General features: G+C 34.1%; 1 protein-coding gene and 1 long non-coding RNA gene across 2 annotated transcripts in view; one reads left to right on the top strand and one right to left on the bottom strand.

Annotated features, from left to right (window-relative positions):
• Positions 1 to 6956: 6956 nt before the first annotated feature.
• Positions 6957 to 22968, top strand: part of LOC133180701 (uncharacterized) — a 44272-nt gene continuing 28260 nt past the window's right edge. The window contains exons 1-2 of the mRNA XM_061315167.1: positions 6957 to 7864; positions 15226 to 15399. Coding sequence (XP_061171151.1) covers positions 7033 to 7864; positions 15226 to 15399 — 1006 coding nt within the window. The 5' untranslated portion in view covers positions 6957 to 7032. The remainder of the gene's footprint in view (positions 7865 to 15225; positions 15400 to 22968) is intronic.
• LOC133180789 (uncharacterized) lies at positions 8402 to 10903 on the bottom strand. The gene is made up of 4 exons (XR_009720384.1): positions 10820 to 10903; positions 9931 to 9983; positions 9421 to 9565; positions 8402 to 9006 (listed from the first exon to the last, which is right to left on the bottom strand). It is a non-coding gene; the product is annotated as an uncharacterized LOC133180789 (long non-coding RNA).

The following is a 22968-nucleotide window of genomic DNA, read 5'->3' as shown; positions in this document are numbered from 1 at the left end:
TTTATGTAATAGCTAGATATGATAAAACATGTAAAATATGGCATACATTATTTATACATGTGCAAAGTTTGTAAATAACTAGAGTCATTTGTTTCAGAAAATCTAAACTTATGCAATCAAGTTTATCAGTAAAGTAATAAAGTGACCCCCTGATGTTTTCTCTTCACAGATGCCTCCCAATGACACAGACAAAGGGTTTGCTGTTCATAACCAGAGGAAATCACTGTGGTATACGTAATGTATGTGTTTGAAAAAACAATGTAGAAGACACATGTATTATACAATTATTGTTGTTTTTAGCTCTGGTCAGAAACCAGAAAAGCTTATGCATAGGTAATGTGTCTGACGCCTTTCCATTTTTGTCTGTAAACATTTTTTGTCCCCCACTTTCGCGAAAGCGAGGGGACATTAAATCTATTCGTCTGTCTGTCAGTCTGTCTGACTGTCAGTCTGTCTGTCACAAAAACTTTAACCTTGGTCATAACTTTTGAATGAGAAGAGATACGGCTTTCATATTTCATATGTACATTACCTATGACAAGACCTTTCCAAATACACTATGATTTTTCACCCCATGACCTTGACCTTGAATTTTTACCTACTTTTCAAAAATTTTAACATTACTTTAAATTGATCATAATTTTGAATGAGAAAAAGATGGGCTTTCATATTATATATGTATATTACCTGTGACAACACCTTTCCAAATATACTATGATTTTTGACCCCATGACCTTGACCTTGAAGTTTGGCCTACTTTTCAAAAAATTGTATCTTTGCTTATAACTTTTGATTGAGAAAAGATAGGGCTTTCATATTTGACATGTGCATTACCTGTGACGAGCCCTAACATACTATGGTTTTTGACCCCGTGACCTTGACCTGGAAGTTTGACCTACTTTTCGAATTTTTTATCTTTGCTTATAACGTTTGATTGAGAAGAGATAGGGTTTTCATATTTGACATGTGCATTACCAGTGAGAAGGTGTTTCTGAGCATGCTAAGATTTTCGACTCCTTGACCTTGACCTTCATTTTTGACCCAATTTTTAAAAAAATTAACTTTTGTGATTACTTTTGAATGACATATGAAAGGCCTTTCATATTTGACAAGTGCATTACCTGTGTCAAAATGTTTCCGAATATGCTATGATATTTGACCCCGTGACTTTGACCTTAAAGTTTGATATTTTTTTCAAACATTTAATCAGTGTTATTAACTTTTGAAGGAGCAAAGATAGGGCAATCATATTTGTCAATTGCATTACCTGTGACAAGTATTTCAAAATGTACTATGATTTTTAATACCATGACCTTGACCTTGAAGTTTGACCTACTTTTCAAAACTTTTAACATTGCTAAGAACTTTTGATTGAGAGAAGATATGGCATTTACATTTGACATGTGCATTACCTGTTTCAAGACCTTTCCGATTGTACACTCTGGTTTTTGATATTTTTTTTCACATGTGCATTACTTTTGACAAGACCTTTCGGACTTTATTATGATATTTGACCCCATGATCTTGAACTTGAAGTTTGATATAGTTTTGAGAAGCTATAATCTTTGCTATAACTGTTATTTATTCAATAATTTATTTATTTATTTATTTTTGGTATAATGCACAGATAAGATAAGACACACAAATAAGACAGTTACAATATTAAAGCTGTAAATGATAACATCCCATCCACTAAAACACCGAAAGAGGGGGACCACAATTCTTTGAATTTGCTTGTTCAAAATGCTACTCCTCCTACAGTTTTGGTCTAAGCAGGGTAACCTATGCTATGCTATACTATACTATACTGCACTATACTATACTATACTATTCTATACTATACTATTCTATTATACACTTATCCACTGGCTGTGAGTGGGATAGTTCTTTTATCAAACCCACGACAGGAACTATTCCCCGAGGGCTTGCCCGAGGGGAATAGTTCCTGTCAAGGGTTTGATGAAAGAGCTATCTCTCTCACAGCCAGTGGATAAGCATTTTATGATACTGATGTATATCATTTCTGAGGGTTTTTATTACCTGATACTACAGTTTCATAGGCAAAACATGGAAAGAATAAATATAATAGTTTTGAACAAGTATTTGGAATAAGATAACACTGCTAGAATGAGCTGAAATCTTGATGACGTCACAATGCTACTGAAGTCAGGATGACATCATCAGTCTATAGATTGATTATAGGAAATCAAAATTGACGGCAAAAATTGCATGAAAATTTTCCGAGGGGTGGATAGCAAAAACTATACCCCGGGATATAGCTTTGCTGTGCGTGGAAATTTTCAGACTATCAAGGATAGTTATTTTACCTTCTTAACTTTATATAGGAAACATTTTAACAGATACTATACTATACTATACTATACTATACTATACTATACTATACTATACTATACTATACTATACTATACTATACCATGCCATACCCTACCATACTATATAATTCTGTTTATCGACTTTTGATTTCAAGATTTGGTGCACAAATTAACTATACTAAGGTGATATACTATTACACTTCTGTAAAAACATTTCCTATATTAAGTTAAGAGGGTAAATTAACTATTCCTCTATAGTCTGAAAATTTCATGCCTAGCAAATCTGTACCTAGGGTATAGATTGTGCTATCCACCCTTCAAAAATTCAATTTTTGCCGTCAGTTTTGATTTTCTGCGATCAATCTCTAGACTGATGATATCATCACGACTTTAGTAGCATTGTGATGTCATCAGGATTGTGATGTCATCAGGATTCAGCTCACTTTTGCAGTGTCCTTTTACAAATACTTGTGCAAAACTTTAATAATTAACATAATCCAAAAAGAAAAAGGGAAAATCAAAATTCACTTTTAATCACCCACGTTTTACAATCTGAAGTCGTTTTGGACTGAAAATCCTTATATGTGCCGCCTCAAGGTATTATTCTTTCCATATTTTACGTATGAAACTGTAGTATCAGGAAATCCAACCCTCAGAAATTATGATATATATGTACATAAGTTTTATAAAACGCTTATTTACTAGTTGTGAGTGGGATAGCTCTTTCATCAAACCCTTGACAGAAACTATTCCCCTCGTGGAAGCCTCAGGGACTACACTATACTAGACTAGGCTAGACTAGACTAGACAATACTAGACTAGACTAGACTATACTATACTATACTATACAATACTAGACTAGACTATACTATACAATACTAGACTAGACTAGACTAGACTATACAGTACTATATACTATACTATACTTTACTATACTATACTATACTCCATAGTTCTGTTTATCGACTTTTGATTTCAAGACTTGATACACAATTAAACTATACTATAACAAGGTACATCTTTCTTTATTGTGACATGATACCGGTGTTTTTTTTATTATTGTATTAGCAATACGGAATGACTACAGTGGGCAGAGCTACTTTCCATTCTGTATTAGCCCTATATACTGTCTTGTATTAGCCAACTATTCTGTATCTAAAATACAGCATGGTCTAAAAATAAATCTGATTCAATTGATCAAAAGCACGTACAAATAGTAAATGCTGATTTTTTCCTATTATAAATTTTGGAGAAATATTTCCCTAGGAATGTAAAATGTCAAATTTTCTCAATCACGTTTAAAAACTTATTCCACACAGAATCTATAAGTTATTTTGTTTCAAATGAAAAGGAAAATTCACAATTATGGAAAACATCCTGAGTTGGATAATTAAATTCCTCAAAACCTGTTTTCTTTTCCTGCTTTTTTGTGTCCCCTTCAAAATGGTAAAGCAATGGGTTCACAGTTGCACCATCCATTAATGAAATGTATTAGTGAAATTCGATACCCCCCCTCCCAATTTTCCACTCTTCTCATGCAAACTCGATCATTTCCATTTTTTAGCATTTTTATTTTCTAAAATTTCATCTTAAATCCTCATCGCGGACGACTGTCGCACATCTCTTTCACTTGGTTTTTAATATCGCATTTCAATAAAAATCAAAAATCTGTGACATCAAAGTCCATCGAAGAGCTGTCTGTATCAGCTGTATTTGTATCTAGTTAAACTGAGATTTTAAGACCCCTGAATAAATTAGGATCAATCTCCATCTACAACAAGGTTAAATTGTCCACCTTATCAATTGAGACTTGCTTCGAGTCTGTTACATCTAACCCATGTCAAAACTAATCTGAGTGAATCTTACGTTCTCCATAGAAATATATATACTGCGGATGCTGCACAGCTAAAAGTGGGATGTGCTTTTTTTGATTGATTGTGTCACAAATCATTTAGAGAACTCGACAGGTTCTGTATTGTAGCAGGGTTCGACACTCGTCAAAATTCGGTCTCGCCATTTGGGCAACCTTGGTACTGATTTCAGGTTGCCCGAATGAATTTCAGGTCGCCCGAACAAAATATCAAATGAAACAAAAATGTGCAATTGTTTAAAATTTGTTAAGATAACAGAAGTTGTGCTTTTGTATTATAAAATGTAAACCAGACATTTATGGAATGTCAAAAGCTGTCTTCCAGTATTTTATCAAACAAAGAAAACAAGCAACAAATATTGATAAGCAGAATCAGAATGCTAATTAGGCTTTAAAAAATTATGACTGTTTCCTGTAATATTCTCAATAAATCAAGCGTTGGTAGGTCTGGGTTGTTTTTTTTTTTTTTTGTTTATGTATAATCTCACCTCAATATTGACACAAAATAAAGTTTCTAGTTTAAAACATTCATTTTCACTTACCATAAAGGCCTTTAAAAAATAGGGTCAAACATCCCTGGACTGAATTAACCAGGTGTGATGTTTACAGTGGACACCCAACATGGCTGTCTAGCAGCAGAAAACGAACATCAGAAAGTTTTGGGGGGAAATGCTAGATGTTACAATAATGATCATTACTCTTTATATTTATGGTGATTGTTGACTAGGTTGACATATTTTATATCTCAAATAAAACTTGATTTAATACTTTTGGTAAAAATTATATCAGCTGATTGATCAAAGACAGATTTGGCAGAAAGAAAAATCCACGAGGCTGCTATTTGAATGGGTCAGTCGGGTTACAGGAAATAATGTTTTCAAGGCCTTGTAAAGTTTATTTTAAAATATTAAACATCATTATTGAATATTCCCAACTCGTCCCAGGTCGTCATTTGGGCAAGCCAGACTGAAAATCAGGTCGTCAAAAATCATCCCGGGATGGAAATGACGAGGTGACGAGTGTGAATGTCGAACCCTGTCGTAGATACAAATTTGGGGGCGGAGACTCTTGCTACGCACTTGTCCATCCCCAAATTTGTATCTACGATACAGAACCAGTCTCGTTCTCTGAATAATGCTTACAAGTACTCACCATTAGAGCTACAGTCCTATCAGAGACTTCTGGTTTAGGTCAATACAATGATTTAGCCACCTGAGGAGTACAATATACACCGAACCAAAGGCTTGTACTTCAAGGGTGGCTATATTGTGGTATTGACTGAAAAACAGCAATAATTGTTTTACTATATCATTTAATGATAAAATGACACAAACTTGTTAAGCAAACTTAGATATCTTTCTTGATTAATTGCATATTGAAATGAGAAATTAGCTTAAAATAACCATAACCATTTGTATTAGTTTTAGAATTCTTAAACTATATTTGAAAGAAAAAAAGATCAGACACATAACATCAAAGTAGGAAAAATTAACAATTAACTTAAAAAAATCTTTAACAAAAAAAAGAACAGAATTCTCCAAACTTCAAAATCTTGTTTAGGGAGGTGGGGGTGTGGGGCTAGGTCCATTAACATAGGAGAGATTAGGTTATACTGGATTAAAAAGATGAGGGTACTAGTCTTAAAATGAACATTGTCATTCTTAATTAATAGAAAATTAATTAAGACAGAAAAAAGTAAGTGGCCCGGGGGTGGGGGGGGGGGGGGATATGGCAAGTGAACAAGTGAAATAATTTTTCATAACTAATTGTAACAGTTTAGAAGTTCTCTATATTTATTTTATAAACTATGTTGTTATATCATTAAAAAGTTTAAAACTGATAATTTTAATACATGTATTACAAATAGATGAGTTCCCATGCATGTTTAGAATAATCTTACATTTGCATGAAGATGCTCTAATTTTGTCACTTTTGCTTCAGCCTCGAGCTCAACTCCAAAATGGAAGAAGCCAACTTGATCAAAGGCCCAGTATATAAATACCGTACGTGTGTACACATCACCTTGATCACAGACACAGTCTAAGGATTCTACACGTGTGTACATGTAAATATTTACATTTCCAATGTCTTTGTCTGAGATAAAATTACAAATTGTAAAAATACTTTATTTCTACATAAATCTACTGGTTCATCGATAGGCGCAGTTAAAAAAAATCACGTGCGGGGCGGGACAAATAGAGACAGAATCGGGGCTATTCGCACGGGAATTTGCAGAATCAGGAGCATGTAAATATAAGGAATAACTGTCAGATTTTTTGGATTCATGACGATGATCAATCGATTGGCTTGCGTGATAATTTTATGCATAAACGCCTTCGGCGTTTATGTAAATTATCACGCAAGCCACTCGATTGATCACATCATGAATCCAAAAAATTAGACAGTTATTCCTTAAATATATTATGGTTTGTATACATTTTGATGACATGCATCTAGATAATAGAGTCATAATGTACAGAGATGTGTGAAATATTAATAAAGACACCAGATATAAAGTGTACAGAGACACTAACTTATATAGTTATATTTATGTGTTATTCATAGTTATTTATCTAAAACATTATCAGTGTAAATTATTATATAATTGTAAAGAGAGTGTACAGATACACTAGTTAATATAGTTATATTCATGTGTTACATCATAGTTATTTATCTAAGACATTGTAAGTGTAAAGACAGACTTGTTATTGATGTCAATAATTATAACACAGTGTTGTAATTTACAGAGAGATCTCCCTGACTGAGGAAATCTACACGGGACTCTGTTATAAAACCACAGGATAAAGATGAAATAAATGTCTGCTGTCAATGATGTATAGATTAGTGTTACAGAAATCTCTCACAGTGACAGGTGTTAGGTGTGGTAGTCACATTTCCCGTGTATCCTCAGACCGGGTCTGGATCTGTGATATAGACAATCTCATCTTGACAAACACAGCAGGTGATAAACTACATCATCTGACAGATATATATAGTAATACTGGAGTACACACAGTGACTAGAGACGGTGATTTAATTTATATAGACAGTCACGGTAACATCAACAAACTGTCTACAGATCACAGAGTAAAGACTACATTAATACAGTACAACACAGCACCATGGAGACCACAGTGTGTCTACAGCTCCCCCTCCACTGGAGACCTGCTGGTCGGGATACGTAATACTGATACAAAGACAGGCAAGGTAAACCGTTACAATAACACAGGACAACACATACAGACCATACAGCACGACAACAACACAGGTCAGGGACTGTATAGTAGACCTATCTACATCACAGAGAACCACAATGGAGATGTTATTGTGTCTGACAGGTACCGTAATGCTGTAGTGGTGACAGATCGTGTAGGTAGATGTCGCTTCTCCTACACAGGACCTCCATCAGGATCACGACTATATCCACAAGGAATCTGTACTGACGCGCTGTCACACATCCTGGTGTGTGATTATAACACCTACACAGTACACATGATTGACAAGGACGGGCAATTCCTGTCACAGATAGAGACACGACAACACGGGATAGACACACCATGGGGCCTGAGTTATGATGATAGAACTCACTTACTCTGGATTGGATCATACATAGACAACACAGTAAACATCTATAGACTTAATTATGGAGACTCTCTGACCGGTAAGTCATACTGTTGTGTTTATGTCTTCTGTTTTACAATCCCTAATGTAGATTTTCCGTAAGATCCATGGAATTCCATAACAAATTCCGTGGAATTCCATGGAAAAAGTATTCCATGGAATTCCAAGGAATTCTCGAGAGTATTGGGACGGAACTTTTTCGGAATGGTATGGAATTTCAAATCTAGCCTGGAAAAGAGCGGAACAATGCCAGAATAGAAATTTGCGGAAATAGCTGGAAATCCATGGAATTCCAGGATATTTGGAAATCTATGGAATTCCAGGAAAATACAAAAAACTGGAATAATCAAAATAATTTAAGGGCCAAATAATTACAACAAAAATGATAACATCACAATTTTTCATAAATCAAATCTATATTTTCAAAATAAAAAAATTATTTTTGCTGTACAATGTGTTTGGGGACAAATGTTGCATACACACTTCTATGTATAATGTAAGCACAAATTTTAAAAAGTATTATCACTGAAAGTATTTTACATCAAAGGTTACTTAAACAATGTTAAAAATCCACAGAAAAATATCATTACTGGATGATCACCTTGGTTTAATTAATGAGAATTATTATAATATACATGCATGTACATGTAGTAAATTACAGTCTGCATGAGAAACAAATGACTTTTGGTTAAAGAAAATCCTTTGTACCTAATCTCAAACATATGACATTTTTTTGATAATAAAACAAAATAGATTTAAAAAAAACCCCATTAATTATGACCTTTTGCTTCATTAAATGACCTTGGAAAAGGTCACTAAAGCCTTAACAGGGTATATTTGCAACATTTGTATACAGTTACAATGATCTTCCAGTGGTCCATATACATTTACCATACAAAGTTAATGACTAGAGTGACAAACATAGGTATTAAGTACACAAATATCTACTACACAACTATATTTGGAAGATCCCATAAAATCAACACATGCTATTTTTTCCCCCAACATGCCCCAAGATCCTACTTCTGAAGTGTTGGCTAGAATCACTTCCTCACTGGTTCTGCTAGAGGGTGGTCAGATAATTGGTGTCACGAATGGATTCACTTTTGGTACGACGGCTTCAAAAGCTCAACAAGTTTGATGTTGATCATTCCCACACTTCAAACTTTTCTTGCTCAATTTCTGAAAGAAAAGATTACCATAAAGATGTATGATATCTACAAATTGTTGATATCCAATGGAAGGCCTTCTCACAAGGAAACACCTAATGAAGTATGAAAGCCAAACCTGAATCCCCTTCACTCAAGGATGTTTTGTGACAAGTTTGGTTGATCCTATGGTTCTGAGAAGTCAAAAATGTAACACCAGACACTGATCAGAAAACTCACTTGAGCCTTGAGCTCAGGTGAGCTAAAAAGAAAAGGTTAGAACTAAAGTGTATAAATAAAGAGACATGATTGTGTCTAAGTTAATTAACCTTGAATATGAGAGAGAACATTGTAAATTACATAAACTATGTACCTTTAAAAACATTCAGCAAATAAAGTTAAGGTATGAAAAAAAGTACATGCACATTAGTAAATATAATTTATATACCATATAAAACATTCAGTTTTGCCTTGTCAATGGGTCGTCTTTTGTCTCTTAAGCTTCTGATTAAAAGCACCCTGAACAGGAGTTTGGACGCCTATGCTGCCTTTGATGTATTATCCTCCATATTTGCAAAATCTGTTAACTGACCCTTGAAAAGAGGAAAAGACGAATTTATATGCATATGTAGTTGCTTTAAATGCATATTGGCATATTTACAATGTAACAAAAATATGGACAAAGCAAATAACATAAAGTGAATATATAGAATACATTTGTTCTACTGGCTTCAAACATGCAAATACATGTACATATTTTTTTTTGAAAAATTAAGGAAATATTAAATAAACTGTTATAAATACATGTAACTTCCATGCATCAACAATTCAGTATTGAAATTAAAAAAATATTTGAAAGAGTGATGTCTAATGTTTATAATAACTGGCTAACATTGATAAACACATAATTTCAATTCTTTTGATTTTATTGATTAGGAAAATGATTAAAAAATCTGACCTTTGTGTAAATTTCCATACAGCTCTGAGCTCTTGTCCTTTTTGTGAGCATTCCTGTAAATAATGCATGCATAATTTTATGTCATAGAGTATAGTCATTTTTAATATTTCAGGGATAGACATTTAACTTTCAGATTCACTTGTCCTTTGGGCAAGTGATCCCAAACTTTGACTTGTCCAAATGCAAAACTTGGTTGCCCACAATTAGGAAAGAATTTAAGAAGAAAATTATTAATTACTGTAAACGTTATGATAAGAAAAAAAAGAGGCTGCCAACATTGAGCATGGAAGAGAATTCCATAATATCACTGCATGGGGGGGGGGGGGGGGAGCTTTATTTAAATTATCTGTGCAAGCACTAAAGGTCTGAAAGTAAGGAAGTCTTGAAATGCCTTTGTTGGTGGTAGTCTGTGAAACTAAATAGAGGCTTGGGTCTACCGCAACTAAGCTGTGCACAACTTTATATCATATAGAGCATTATTAGTCTACCACGTTTCTTCTGCCTTGTAAACATGGTAAAAATAGCCAATTTAGATGTTGCATCATGTTGGAGACACTAATAGTGTTATGATGTGTGTGTACGATGTAACATGGACTGTCGTGGCGCAATTGGCAACGTGCCACTCGCATATATAGCGAGGTTTAAGGCATGTACGAACGGGAGGAAATTCGGGTTGAAATCCACATATTGTTCAAACATATTTTGATAAGCGATGTTTAGAGTTGTACTGACTTGTACAATAATTATAATACAGAAATGAAACTGCGCTCGCCCTAATGGTTTCACCGTCGGGCATTCTATGTGTGTGATGCCCAGACTGAGGAACAGTAGCAGAAGCAATTATCCATTCAACTTCAAGGACACATAAAATACTGGACATTGTACCTACCAGGTCTTAAAATGTCTGCATCTTTTGTCAAAATACAAATTCCATTCCAAGCTAATGATGACAGCAGTTCCCTTCTTCGTGGCACTCTCTTTCCTTCTGTCCAACAGTACAACATGGCAGCTGAATTGTTGAATTTTGGCGGGCTGTTGTTTAAATTAATTGTTCATCGATCCCGACATCGATCCCGACGTAATTGTACTATGAGCCGACAGTTTAAGAAAAAATTCTAAGTTATTTTCCACAGCTTTCCAGAGCAGAAAATGTCTAAGTTTCTCATTTTATCAGCTTTTCCATAGATTTCCACAACTTTCCAAGCCTCAAAATGTCTAAGTCCAAATTTGTTATTCAAATTCCAAAAGATTCCAAAAACTTCCAAAAACACTTTTAGACTCTTGTATGGAAATGTTTGGAATTCCATGGAATTCCAAAACTTTTCCAAACCCTTTGGAAAATCTACATTAGGGCTACCAAGTGTAAACAATATTATAAATATAATTAGATAATTATTAATGAAGTCATAAATAGTGATCTTATATGGACATTTTTTACACTTAGATAATTATTAAAAAAGTCATTAATATGAAATAAATATGGACATTGTTTTAAGTATAATTAAAAGTCAATAATTATAGTCATTATTTTAAATGTAATTACAAGTACTAGTTGTTAATGAATAACTGTAATCACTGTTATAAGTATAACTACATTACATGTTAATTACATTGATTAGGATTTGTTGAATTAAGTAACAAGATTAACTTTAACAGATACAGATCTATATAAATAAATCTATAATTACTGGATTAAATCTAACAGATACAGATCTATATAAATAAATCTATAATTACTGGTCTGATAATATTGAGACTAGAGAGATGGTGACTAGGAATTGTTTACAGGTTTGATGTTTTTCTTGGTTTAGAATCATTTAGTGTATAACTTTGTTGTCTTATACAAACTGTTTATTACTACAGATCAAACTTTACACAGATTCTGTACATCATGTACAACTGGATCTACTCTGTCTGGATATAATCATACCTATATATATAGGTATATAATCGTGTTAGTGTACTATAACTTTGTTGTCTTATACAAACTATTTATTACTACAGACCAAACTTTACACAGATTCTGTACATCATGTACAACTGGATCTACTCTGTCTGGATATAATCATACCTATATATATAGGTATATAATCGTGTTAGTGTACTATAACTTTGTTGTCTTATACAAACTATTTATTACTACAGATCAAACTTTACACAGATTCTGTACATCATGTACAACTGGATCTACTCTGTCTGGATATAATCATACCTATATATATAGGTATATAATCGTATTAGTGTACTATAACTTTGTTGTCTTATACAAACTATTTATTACTACAGACCAAACTTTACACAGATTCTGTACATCATGTACAACTGGATCTACTCTGACTGGATATAATCATACCTATATATATAGGTATATAATCGTATTAGTGTACTATAACTTTGTTGTCTTATACAAACTATTTATTACTACAGACCAAACTTTACACAGATTCTGTACATCATGTACAACTGGATCTACTCTGTCTGGATATAATCATACCTATATATATAGGTATATAATCGTGTTAGTGTACTATAACTTTGTTGTCTTATACAAACTATTTATTACTACAGATCAAACTTTACACAGATTCTGTACATCATGTACAACTGGATCTACTCTGTCTGGATATAATCATACCTATATATATAGGTATATAATCGTATTAGTGTACTATAACTTTGTTGTCTTATACAAACTATTTATTACTACAGACCAAACTTTACACAGATTCTGTACATCATGTACAACTGGATCTACTCTGTCTGGATATAATCATACCTATATATATAGGTATATAATCGTGTTAGTGTACTATAACTTTGTTGTCTTATACAAACTATTTATTAGTACAGATCAAACTTTACACAGATTCTGTACATCATGTACAACTGGATCTACTCTGTCTGGATATAATCATACCTATATATATAGGTATATAATCGTGTTAGTGTACTATAACTTTGTTGTCTTATACAAACTATTCATTACTACAGACCAAACTTTACACAGATTCTGTACATCATGTACAACTGGATCTACTCTGTCTGGATATAATCATATATTGAATATTATGACCTTTTGGGTTTTTGTCCTATATTTGGTTTGAATTCATCATCACAGGTTAAATTTATAGTTCACAACAGATATGAGGAAATGATTATGGTGTAGTGGTGGTACATGTAGTTGGGGGGGGGGGGGGGGTCGCGTTAGCAATGAGAACTAAGGGACATTACTGTAGTGTTAAGCAGGACTAAATCTGGTATAACTCAGTCTCTATGAGAAATTAATTCACTGTCTTCAGTATTCTACAGATCAGTGACATTTTGTACATGTTGACAGATATAGACACCATTGATATTAACACAGCTCTGTCTAGGAATGTTGTGTATTTCTGTAGCAGGTGTTCAGTAAATCTACATGCTTTACTGACTCCAGGAAGTGAACTCAAGTCATCTTCATACAATGCTTATGTATTTGAATCAATAAAAGTTTGTAGTCTGTCTCAGGAAAAAAACATGATGTGAGATTTGATGTGGATGATAAAAAATAAAGAAAAATGATAATGTTCCGGACTAGTGATCCTTAATAAATTTCAACATGTAGAAAAGAGGGAAGATTTTCCAAACATTTGATGATTTGTATATATGTTTTGAATAATTAAAGGTTGCACCACTAGAAAAACATACTTTTACTTGGTTTAGTATATACATTTAAGAACGCTGCAAATTCCAGGGAGGGGGGGGGGCAGACACCTCCCCCCCTACCCCCCTCTAGATCTGCGCATGCTTTTTTATTGATGTTTGTCTGTCTGTCTGTCTCTGTGTATTTGTTTTAATTTTTCACAGAAAATAAACCAAGTTTATGCTGTGGCATATATTCCTTGTAATTACATACCTATGATAGAGGTATATACATACATGTATATATATATATATGTGAATGGGGTGAGACAGAGAAAATTTATTTCTCTCTCTTTCTTTCTCTCTCTCTCTCTCTCTCTCTCTCTCTGATATAATAGATTCTATATGCCCCTCCAAATACTTAAGATAAATTTTTATTACAGTCAGGTTTGGGGGATATGTAAATTGTGCACTAAATCAATATTATGGTGAGTTTCCACTAAATTTTCAGTCATAAATGTTCTTGATTTCATCAAATGATAGCTTACTGTGTAAAGCACAAGTCTTTAGGGGTTTTTAAAAATTGACAATAATTTACATGATTACATATGAATTTTATTAATTTTTTTGCCAATGTGTTTAATTTTCAAACTTAAGATACATTTTAACATAAAAATCAGTGATTCCTCTCTCAAAGAAAGATAAATGTTGGCATCTCTTCAAAATCTCAGAAGAACCACTGCCGATCCCTCACTCCCCCTCCCACCCCAACCCCAAAAAGGAGAAATAATAAAATTATGAATGTTTCCCAATATTTTGACATTCATGCCCTGTTACATTGATCATTCTTTTATCTATTAATTAATTTTTGATTAGGACCCAGCTCTACAGTTTTTAATTATACTACATAGTGTAGAATCAAATCAATCCCTGGGGATAGGGTGGGGCCACAATAATTATATGATTAAAGTTTTACATGGGAATTTATAAATAAAAATCTGCTAATGAAAAAAAGCAGGGTTAATGGTGAGCATTGGGTGTGTGTTGTGGACCTCAGGCATCTTGTTTCTGAACTGTTTATTATGCCACCCTTTGAAGAAGGGAGGGCATATTGCTTTGCTGCTGTCTGTGGGTCGGTCCACCAACAGTTTCCATTCATTTTCTTTGCAGAGGTTGTACATACTGAAATGAAATTTAGTATACAGATTTATCATAAGAATATCTAGGTCAAGTTCTGTCTTGGGTATGATCGAGCAATTTTTGACAGAGTTATGTCCTTTGGACCTAGAAAAATTCCAATTATTTGGGGGGGGGGGGGGGGGGTGCATAAGTGTTTCAAAAACATTTCTTTTTTTTCATCGAATTTTCCAGATCTGGATGATAGGTATCTTTTACTGTGCAAACAGTCCTGTGTAGTGTATATTCAAGCTTGTAAACCTCATCCCATTTACCTCTGAATCTCATTTGAACTTTTGAGACTATTTCAATTGGTATATCTATGTTTTGTTCTTATTTAATGTTTAAGGAGGATATAATATTTCAAAGATTTCTTTCTGAATGTATAAAAATTTTAGCAGATCTCATGATGGAGAACCTGCAATTTGAAGTTTAAGAATGATTAACTGCTGAACTAATCTCACTCTGTGTGTACATTTAATGGTTCTTATATAATTTCAGCGCTCTCTCTGGAGAAGATGAAGTGTGTGAAGCATCCCAGAGGTACATTGTCCCAGTTCTGTATCCCGTGTGAGACTGCCTTGTGTGAGATGTGCTTCAGGACCTCTAGTGATCATATAAAACATGATGTTAAAGATGTTGAGAAATTGTTTCGTGAAATTCACAAGAGAAAAGGTTTGTAACAACACAGAATGTGACTTTGAAGAAAATCTTTGACAAACAAAAATTGTTTTATCCATTGTTAGATCACCTGAGTCACTCAGGTGACCTATTGCTATCTGTTTTTTCTGTCATCATTCGTAAACTTTTGAACATTTTCAGCTTCTTCTCTGGAACCACTGAACCAATTTCAACCAATTTTGGTATATATAGCATTTATGGGTGAAGGGGAACAGAAATTATGAAATTCATGGTCCTTGCCCCCCTGGGGCCTGAGGGGTGGGGCTAAAACCATCAAAATTAATGCAATCTTTAAAAATCTTCTTCTTTACTCATGAACATCAAGAAGTCAAACTATTGGCATGAATGTAATAAGCATTGAGCTCTCTACCAAAATTTTGAAATTTATGGCCCCAGGGTCAGGGGTTCTGGTGCTAGGGTGGGGCTATATAGATTATATAGTAAAAGTGCATTATTAGTCCCCTACCAGTGAAACCGGAGGAGACTATAGGTTTCCTCTGAGTCTGTCCGTCCATCTGTCTGTCCGTCTGTCTGTCTGTCTAGCTGTCCCTCTGTCTGTCTGTCAGTCTGTCCCACTTGGTTTTCCGCACTTTTTTCTTAAACGCTTGCAGATATTGAGCTGATTTTTGGTATGTGAGTGTATCTTGATGAGTTACAGATCAAGTTTGCATTTCGTTCCGCTTCATTGATTTTTGACAGAATTACAGCCTTTTCAATTTTTAAGGGTTTTCCGCAATTTTCTTCTAAACGCTTGTAGATATTGATTTTTTTTTTGTATGTGGCTTTACCTTGATAAGTTATAGATTAAGTTTGCATTTCGTCCCGCTTCATTAATTTTTGACGGAATTATGGCATTTTCAATTCTTAACGGGAACCAGATTACACTTGCCGGTAGGGGACTAGTATTGCTAATGCAATACTCTCAGAATGCTTGTTGCTTTGAAAATCTTCTTCTCTGCTCCTAGGTATTAAATAAACTAACTAAGTACATAGTTATGTTAAATAAGGCTGCCTCTTCCAAAATTGTGAATTTCATGGCCCCTGGGTCAGGGGTTCTGGTGTTAGGGCGGGGCTGTATTGATTATATACTATTAGTGAAAATGCATTATATCTATAAAAATCTTCATCTCTGCTCATGGGTATCAAATAAACTAACTTAGTACATATTTATGATGAGCAAGAGTGCCTCTTCCAAAATTGTGAATTTTATGGCTCCTGGGTCAGGGGTTCCAGGGATTTATCAGCATATTTTGGGAAATGCCATTTTTGGGGAATTGGGAAAAAAATATTGGCTTTTTGATGAAATTGGGAAAAATTAAAAATGTTGCTTAAATCATGTATTCAGGTGTAATTCATTTAATATTTCAGCATGAACTCTAATTTGGGCAACCAACCAGACAATTATATATGATCAAACTTCATACAAGATCAATTATAAATAAAAGACTAATAAAAGTAAAATTGACTTCAATGAGTATAAAGTGTTTATACAACTTAGAGTAGTACATGTGTGTATGAGACTTACGGTAGTACATGTGTGTATGAGATTCCAATTTAGGTCATTACAGAATCTGTTTCTGGAAAATATAAACCTTTTGCAAGTATATATTTTCTCAAAGTCCTCTTTTAATGTGTATTAATGCATTGAAAATATATTTTTCTATTTGAAATAATGCCTACAGTCCCTACCATTCACTCGTAGATCAATTGAGTATGTTTAAGTAACTTCCGGAATCTATATAATGACACAATATCACCATTTTCAGAAAAACGGAGGAAATTCGGATTAAAAGTTGGCGATGTTTTTGCAGTGTTTTTAAACATGTATTATGACTGTAGCTTTGCTAAATGACTGAAATAGAGGAAAATTACAGACAATCTGACAATTTTCCTTGTGTTTTTCCAAGATAATTAAATATAAAAGCATTGTTCACCAATTGGGAAAAAATACTGCCAAATTGGGAAAAACTGAACTCATTTTCAATTGGGAATGGGGCCGAATTTCGGCCCCTGAGAAGGTACTGATAAATCCCTGGGTTCTGGTGTTAGGGCGGGGCTGTATGATTATATAGTGAAAATGCATTTTTTCTTTGAAAATCTTCTTCTCTGCTCCTGGGTATTATTTAAACAAAGGAACTGCATGGTTAATTATGATAAGCAAGAATGCCTCTTCCCAAATTGTGAAATTCTTGGCCCCAGGGTCATGAGGGGGGGGGGGGCTTTATTGATTATATAATGAAAATGCATCATTACTTTCAAAATATTTTTTCTTCTCCTGGTTATAAAGCAAACAAACAAGTGTATAGTTATGATGAGCAAGGCAAGGGTACTTTACAAAATTTTTAAAACTTGTAGTCCCAGGGGTTCTGGTGTTTCTCCGAGGTGGGGGGAAGGGGGGGGGGCTCTATTGATAATATAGTGAAAATGTGTGAATTCTTTGAAAATCTTCATCTTACTGCATAGTTATGATGATGAGGGTACCTCTTCCAAATCTGTAAATTTCATGACCCTGGGTCATGGGTTCTGGTGTTAGGGCTGTGTTAAATCTGTAGTGAAAATGCATTATTTCTTTGAAAATCTTCTCTGCTCCTGGGCATATTGGAGGCAAACAAAGTAAAAGTTTTAATAAGCAAGGGTATTTTTACTGGACATCTAGACCATTTAGTCAAGTGTTCTGGTCCTGGCCAGGGCTCTATTAATTTGTATTCTACTGAGCAAAGTTATTCCCCTTTGTCATTCACCTTCGATAGTTAATCACTGTAAATAATGTATTTGAAAGGTTAATAGAATAAGAGAATTATGCAAGAATATTTTTTGTATAATACAAATAGTACTTTCATAGTTTTATCGATCATGTTGACTTGGGAATAATAGATGAATAACAAGAGGCCCATGGACCCCAACGCTCACCTGAGTAACCTTGGCCTTGCTGTTTTTCACCTGATCCCCCCCTTGTAGTACTTATTGTGGGCCCGCCCTACCCCAAGGGGTCATGATTTGAACAGTTAGAATCTACACTACCCCAGGATGCTTCCACTTAAGTTTCAGCTTTTCTGGCCCAGTGGTTCTTGAGAAAATGTTTAAAGATTTTTCCTACATATTTCAATATGAAAATTGGATTCCCTTTTGTGGCCCCACCCTACTCCCAGGGGTCATGATTCCAACAATATAGAATCTACACTATCCCAGGATGCTCCCACTAAAGTTTCAGCCTTTCTGGCCCAGTGGTTCTTGATAAGAAGATTTTTAAAGATTTTTTCTACATATTTCAATGCAAAACTTGGATTCCCTATTGTGCCCCCCCCCCCCTACCCAGGGAGTCAGGATTTGAACAATTAGAATCTACACTACCACAGAATGCTTCCACATAAGTTTCAGCTTTTCTAGCCCAGTGGTTCTTGAGAAGAAGATTTTTAAAGATTTTTACTACATATTTCAATAAAAAAAACTTGAATTCCCTATTGTGGCCCCGCCCTACCCCCAGAGGTCATGATTTGAACAATTTAGAATCTACACTAACCCAGGATGCTGCCACATAAGTTTCAGTCTTTCTGGCCCAGTGGTTCTTGAGAAGAAGATTTTTAAAGATTTTGTTCTGCATATTTCAATGTAAAACTTGGATTCCCTATTGTGGCCCCGCCCTACTCCCAGAGGGTCATGATTTGAAAGATTTAGAATTTACAATACCCCAGGATGCTTCCACATAAGTTTCAGCTCTTCTAACCCAGTGGTTCTTGAGAAAAAGATTTTTTAATGACCCCACCCGATTTTTCTCCTTTCTTTATTATCTCCCCTTTGAAGGAGGCTTGGCCCTTCATTTTAGCAATTTAAACTCCCTTTTACCCAAGGATGCTTTGTACCAAGTTTGGTTAAAATTGGCCCAGTGGTTCTTGAGAAGAAGTTGAAAATGTGAAAAGTTTACAGACGGATGGACAGACGGACAGATAGACAGATGGACGATGGACAACGGGTGATCAGAAAAGCTCACTTGAGCTTTCAGCTCAGGTGAGCTAAAAATGAGACAAAAATAACTTATCTTTTTTAAAGTTCTTCAAAGGCGAAGAGAGGCCAATATGAAAGGTAATAATATGGGGTTAAAAAATAAATATTTTGGTGATAGTCTGCGTGGTAATAATGATAAATGGGGGACAGATAGAAACTAGACCAATTATTTTGTTGATCCTAATTGTACTGTTTTTCTTGTTTTGGGGCAACATAAGCTTCATTTATCAGTTTATGGATCATCTAAATTGTTGTACTCAGGTTACCATTAAGGCCCTTGGGCCTCTTGTCTTAAAGATGTATAAGATTTGGTTCTGAAGCTTACCAAATTTTAATACACCTTAAGGCTTTCTTAAAGACTTAAAGACCTCATGACCTTTAACCTTTGTCCTTTATTAATCTTTAACCTATCCAGTGCTTGTTTAATGAACTTTTGAGCTTGAATACTGTCCATTGTCTCCGTACATTTCATTTCATAAGGTCAATATTGCCCTAAATCTTTATCAATAATAACAGGCCAGGTATTTTTAGGGTTAAAAAACTATTAACATCGTAATATTTCCATTTCTAATTATTTTCTCTGTGATACTCTTTGAAAGTTAGGTGAGTTGATTTCTTGATACTGTAACGGGTCTCTCTCTCTATATATTTTCTCTCCGAGACTCACTAGGGGAATTGTCTTATCTTTCGTGGCAAGTCTTGCGTTACATGGCTCAACGGAGCTAGGAGGGCTAATGTGGCACAGTGGTTTAAAATTTAACACCCTTAATTTCTATTTCACAGCACTAAGTTATCTCATTTTAATTGAAACTGTTTTCAATTCCTCTAAGTTATCTCCCTTTAACCAATGACCTTTTAATTACTCAACTCTATCGCTCACCACTGTCTACAACTTGTACCTCCTATTATTAACCCACACTCTCTAAGTTACACTGAATTTATTAATAAACGAAATCTCTCAGCTTTTCTTCTCTATTTTTAAAACCTTTTATAATCTGGATTTTAAGGAAGTCACCAAAATTCTCTTAATACTCAGTATCTTCTGACTCAGTTCTTAATCTTTACTATCCCGCATTCCCAACTTGGTTGGAAACCTTCAACTTTAGAAAACCTTGTAAATCTCTGTATTTGAAATCAGACAAAATACAATTTTACAATTTATTGTACTGATTATCTCTCAAATACACAAGCAACAAATCTAAACTCTGTCTCTAGTGTAGTCACCTACAATTATCCGTCTTTAACCAACTTCTCCCACAATGCTTATGTTGGAAAAGTAAAACTCCAAAGTCTAAATTCCTAACTCTCAAACTTTCTCCCAGACCTCCTGGATGAAAGTAAAAACTAAAACTTTAAAATCCCTTGAACTTTATTTCCTAATCAATTTCCAACACTAGTAAAATTCCAGAAAATTCCTAAGTCTGAATTCTGTTATAAAACAGCAGCAAAATTTAGAAATACACTAGCTTCCTCAGCTAAATGTATAAGTTACCTAAATCCTATGAAAATAACTTCAAATAATTTCAATAAATTCTCAAGTTTATCACCTGTTTACTAAAAATTCATACAAACAGCAAATTTCAACAAAGTCTACTTCCTCACTAAAAAGTCACTAAAATTGACCAATACTTCCTATAAAATTCCACAAATAGGCCTATTCCAAAAGTTCCTAAAATATGCTGGAAATATCCCTGGCTCTTCTTGAAATAAAATTAAAAAGTCATTCTTTAGTCTAAATTCAAAACACCCAACCCATTGCTAACTTCTAACTCACTACCCCTAAAAAACACAGCTTCTCTAAACAAATATAAAAAGAAGAGCAAAAATTCCTTGAATCCCTCCTTTTTATGCGAAGACATGACGTAAAAGTTGGAAAATGTTGGAAACGTAGGAAAATGTTGGAGAATCTCTCGTGACATCTCCCGTAAGCGGCAAAGTCTATAGAAAAATCTAATATCTACCTACAAGACAACTATTCTGAATTAAAGTAATCACCAAATACATTCCTAAATCGAAATAAGTAAACCATTATCCATTTAATACAACAAATAACACGATTAACTCCAAAAAAACCCAAAGTATCGTAACATTTACGATCGGGCTCGACCTCCCGCAATTACGACGACAAAGTTTGTAAACAATTCCTGTCAGTTTACAACAAGACAATAACCACCGAAAATCAATTGAAAACAAGTTAAACTACAAGAAAATATGACTTCATCTATAAAGCTATAGTTCATCAACTACAGAATACCAATTAAATGTCCCTGACATATGAAGTAAGCTAAAAATACCACAATTTGCTACAGCTATGACCAGCTGATTTCTACGTAACTCAAAACATATGCACAAACTGTTTTAACACATACAAATCACTTGAACTTGTCAATAATCACCTATTCAACTGCATGCAAGGCATAAATTACACATATTCCTGCAATGTCAAGTAGATATACACATATACAAGTTCATCTCAACTTTCCTACAAATGTCAACTATAATCAGGTTCAATAACTCTGTACAAAACTAATCTGTCAAATCACTGGACTGTTATAATACTGTAGACGGACTTTTTTCTGCATATGATTAATTTACGCTATGAAAGCGGTTAAAAAATTTCCGCGGATATTTGTCACAGCGTACTTAAAGTGAAATTAGAAACGAAAATGCGTTAAATAAATGAGGCTATAAAGGTAGTACGTTATTAAACACGTAGGTATACATGTATACTTGTATATATCTTCTATGTATATCTATCCTCGATATAGGTGCAAACAACGTCAAACATGTAAAGGTGTTCCATGAATTGACAGAATAAAAACTTCATTTATTAAAGGTAGTACATCATTAAACACGTAGGTATACATGTATACTTGTATATATCTTCTATGTATATCTATCCTCGATATAGGTGCAAACAACGTAAAACATGTAAAGGCGTTCTATGAATTGACAGAATGAAAAACTTCATTCTCTAAAATAAATATTTTTTGTGGACTAAATATGCCTGCATTAAACTTGAACTCCCCTCTCCCTCAATTTGAGAAAACGGCACGTGTTACACGACAATTGTCTTCAAGCGGATCTGTGTAAATGATCCAATTATATAGACGCCAAAACCTGTGTTTTTACTACAGTTTTCAGATCCCTTTGTGTTTTGACTTGTAATTGATTGAATTGATCAACACCTGATTTAAATAGATATGAACCCAGAAATTGGCTACTAATGAAGTTTAGAATATTTAATATTCGGTTTAAAAATTACGACACGCATATTAAAATAAATCCATTCATCAAAGTTGGTTACTTCTGAAAAATCACATTTACGCGTGACAGCACAGGATCAGGCGATCTAAAAAAAATGTGTCTTTTTTTATTTGTGAAAGAATCCCTGATTTCCCCAAGCCTTAGGGTTTCTGTTTGAACGGACTGGTGTGCATCGATCAGCCACCCAACAACAACATGAATAGCTTCAGTGTTGATAATTGTAGAACGTGTTTATGAACTGCTTTTTTTCCCTTTTTTAAGATCATTTGATTTAGATCTGTGTAACACTCAGAA

Source organism: Saccostrea echinata, unplaced genomic scaffold (genome assembly GCF_033153115.1).
Source record: "Saccostrea echinata isolate AGI-Se365-2 ecotype Australia unplaced genomic scaffold, CSIRO_AGI_Sech_v1 ptg000007l, whole genome shotgun sequence".
Classification (NCBI taxonomy): Eukaryota; Metazoa; Mollusca; class Bivalvia; order Ostreida; family Ostreidae; genus Saccostrea; species Saccostrea echinata.
The sequence above is the reverse complement of the archived record's forward strand: the minus strand, read 5'-3'. Positions and strand labels throughout refer to the sequence as shown.